At 42.9% G+C, this 3,897-nt stretch overlaps 1 protein-coding gene across 1 annotated transcript; it reads right to left on the reverse strand.

Moving 5' to 3' along the window:
* Window positions 1-1,814: 1,814 nt before the first annotated feature.
* On the reverse strand, window positions 1,815-3,676 carry LOC103584283 (xanthine dehydrogenase/oxidase-like; the record flags this gene model as incomplete). The annotated part of the gene is made up of 3 exons (XM_008565348.1): window positions 3,558-3,676; window positions 3,035-3,122; window positions 1,815-1,901 (listed from the first exon to the last, which is right to left on the reverse strand). Coding segments are annotated over exons 1-3 (294 nt in total), but the record flags the coding sequence as incomplete, so codon positions are not given.
* Between the last annotated feature and the right edge of the window lie 221 nt (window positions 3,677-3,897).

Raw genomic sequence — 3,897 nt, forward strand, 5'->3', positions numbered from 1 at the left:
ATATAGACAAGATTATTCTAAGATGTAGGTATAGAAAATTGAGAAATAAAAAATAAAGTACATTAAAAATAAATAAATTTATATGTAAAAGTAAAGTAACTAGAATAAAGAATTTTGAAAAAGGAGAATTAAGCAGGACAAATAAGACCACCCAATTTCAAGATTTATTATATAGCTATGGTAATCAAGGTTGAGTAGTATTGGTGGAGGGATAGTCACATAGATTAATGGAACAGAATTGGGAACCTAGAAATAGACCCACTCAACTGTGCTCCACTGACATTTTGCAAAATTAGAAAGCAATTCAAGGGAGCATGGTCTTTTCAATCATGGTGCTGGAGTAGTTAGACATTCATAGGCAAGAAAAAAAAGGTGGGGGAGAGGAAGGAAGGGAGGGAGGAAAGGAAGGAAAACCCTTAACCCTTAACCTAAATCTCACAATTGAAAATGAATCATTGACTTACATGCAAAGTGTAAAACCATAACACCTTTAGAAAGATACACAGGAGAAAACTATCAGGATCTATGACCAGGCAGAGTTCTTAGACTTGACACCAAAAGCACTATTAATAAAATTATACATTTATAAGTTTGACTTCACCAAAATTTAAAGCTCTTGCTCTCTGAAAGATCCTATTCAGCAGTAAAAAGACAAGCTACACACTGGGATAAAATATTTGCAAAACACATACCTGCTAAAGGACTAATTTCTAGAATATGTCACTCTCAAAATTCAAGAGCAAAAACACAAATAATTCAATTACAAAATAGGCAAAAGATATGAACATGCATTTTACTGAAGAGTAAATACAGGTGGCAAATAAGCACATGCAAAGATATTCAACATCATTAACCATTAGAAAAATGTTTATTAAACCACAATGAGATATCACTGCATACCTCTCAGAATGGCTAAAATAAAAAATAACGATAACATCGAATTCTGCTGTTGGGAATGTAAAATGGTACAGACACTCTGAAAAACACTTCGGCAGTTTCTTCAAAATCCAAACATGAAACTACCATATGACCTAGCAATTGCTACGTAGAGTATGATTCTATTATACGACTTGGCCACAGAAGGAAAATCTATAAAGACAGAAAGTAGAACAGTCGTTGCCTAGGCCTGGAAAATGGGAACAGGAGTGACTGCAAATGGGTACAAGAGATCATTCCGGAGTAATGGATGTTCAAAAACTGAATTGCAATAATGGTTATACAACTCTTTAAATTTACTAACAACCTCTAAATAACACATTTCTAATGATAAACTTTATGGTATGTAAAGTATACTTCAATGATCCTATGTTTTAAAAAAGCAATTCAACTCATTATTTAAAATTCAAACATCACAGAAGTGTGCAATGTAGAAAATGACGGCATGGGCCGCCTCAATACCACTTCAGTCAATGTCAACAGTTTAATCACTGTTAAGAGTTTGGTGTATGTTCTTACAGGCTTTCCTCATGCATATCACTATATATATGTTATATTCATTAATTAACTAATTAATTAATATTACATACACACAATATCACCACATTATACTTAGAGTTTTGTAACTAACTTTGCTTTCTTGGCAATATATCTTGAATGGGAAGAAAGGGTTTCTAATCAGAGAAGAAATACAATCATCTCTGTGCTTTTGAGATTAACCAAGGATGGAGAACCTGAAGGTGGGGACCAGTTAGGAAGCGACTGCAACATGAATATGCAAGAATTGGAGAGGCCTGTGCCTGTGTGTTCCAATAGGCTGTGGGGCATGCCCTTGCCCATCCAAGTCACCCCCAGGTACAGGGACAGGTCCTACTTACACTCTGAGACAGATCCTGGGTGTTCCCTGCATTGCTGAAGTGATTGACCTCCAGAGCTACAATGTTCCCAGTCTTCATGAAGCCAACCTGATAAAAGGAGAGTGATTTATCAACAGTTCCCTCCCTCTGTCTACTTCTGATCCTTTCCTCCCACTTATGCTACCTGGAAGAAACAGAAAAAACAAGACCTCACACCATGAAAAACAGGTGATCTTAACAGATCACCAGAACATAACGGTGAAGAAGAGAGGAAATAACATCTCCCCAGTGGTGTACACTTAGCTCCTCGATCCCAGGCCCACTTGTCCCACACTCATCCTTCCTGCTGGGAAATATATTGGAGACTCCCCTCCCAGCTTTTGAGGGGAGCAGACAAAAAAAGTTACACTTTGCACGAGCATGAATGTGCTTGCACATCCCTGACCTTTTGATGTAACCATCAAAACCAAAAATATATAACAAAACAAAAAACCCTTTAATTTAAAGGCCATTTTACAAGTGTGGCAACTAGGACCCCAAAAGATCAAGTTAACTTTCTTTAGGCCCATGAGAATTGGGAATAAGAGAAATGCAATCCCTTTCCAGAAGTTAAATCATAAAGTCAGAACAGGTCAAAGGGGAGGTGTTCAAGGCCAGTGCATGGAGAGGGTTAGCTCCCAGGTCTATAGTGCTAGACTGCAAGGCCATGCTAATGCATACAGGGAGCATTGGTCAGAACAGGAACTGGTCATATACAGAAGCCCATAGAAGAGACTGTCCCCAAGAGAAATCTGGGCAGTGCCCAACCATGGTCTGGCAGAGCAGGTGCCCACGCTAACAACTTGCATCTGTCCAGGCCCCTGGGAAGTTTTATCTCTCATCAGGCCTGTGCACATGTGAACCCTGAGCCACCCTGTGCGATGACTTTACCCTCAGTCTGCTGACAAATTATGTTTCTGCCTGACTGGCCAAAGACCAGATCTGGATCACAGCAAATTCACAGAAGTCGTGAACGCCACACTGTGGCATCTCTTGGGAGGTGTTCTGCCAGCCTCCCTCACACCTCCCTTTCTAGGTTGCTGTTGCCTATTTGAATCTCTCTCACTGCTATTTCTTCTTTGAACTTTACTCTGTAGTCATGCAAAAAGTAAGAGTGCAGCCCAGGGTCTCGGGACCTTCGTCCCCAGGTCTCCTTACAAAATTGCACTGCCTGCCCTGGCACAGCCCCCAACATCCAGAACCTTGTATCTGGCCAGGAAGGGATGTCTGCCACCAGTTATCAGCATGTCCTCATCACGGTCCAGCATGCAGCGTACAGGGCGGCCAGTCCTGAGGGGAGTATCAAGAGGATTAGAAACCTGGGAGCCTTCAACACCAGCCCGCCCCATGAGTCTCAGGGGTGAAAACAGCGGGAAGCCGCCTTTCCCACCTGCACACTGAGCAGACCTGTGCCGGGCTGCTCTGCTATCTAGACACTGTGCTGGACAGTGTGGGGAAGGTAAGGATGCAAGGTGTGTCCTCACGCTTGGGGAGCTCACAGCCAGGCAGGGGAGGTAAGACGAGGGCACGTGGGTCACAACACAAAGAAACAGGCAATATTACTGCCCCCCCGCCCCATGCCCAAGAGTTTTAAAAACAGAGGACTGTGAGAATTCAAAGCAGGGGAAAACTACTTTCAACATGGGGAAATCCAGAAGGCCTTCCTAGCAGAGGTGGCCTTATCCTTCCCAGCACCTGCTGGGAGAAGCAAACTTTGGAACTCACTTGTGTGCAGCCAGGGCCACCGCCGTGGACACTAAAGTGCTCCGGGTCTCCTTCCCTCCAAAGCCTCCTCCCATTCTCTTCACTCGGACCAAAATCCGGTTTGCTGGAACGCCCAACATTTTTGCAACAAAACTCTATGGGCAAAAGACAAAACATTCACACTGAACGCATCATCTGGACTTATTTCAGGCCTGACCCAGATCCTGCCTGGTATGCATGGGCCTAATTACTGTTGTGAATTCTGAAATCCCTTGATTCAAAATCCCCCTCCCCTCCCTTTGCTGCCCCGCAGTTGGTGGGGATGGGGCCCAGCACTCATCAGTCACTGCAGACTGAATGC

This window comes from Galeopterus variegatus, unplaced genomic scaffold, assembly GCF_000696425.1.
Source record: "Galeopterus variegatus unplaced genomic scaffold, G_variegatus-3.0.2 Scaffold48857, whole genome shotgun sequence".
Lineage (NCBI taxonomy): Eukaryota > Metazoa > Chordata > Mammalia > Dermoptera > Cynocephalidae > Galeopterus > Galeopterus variegatus.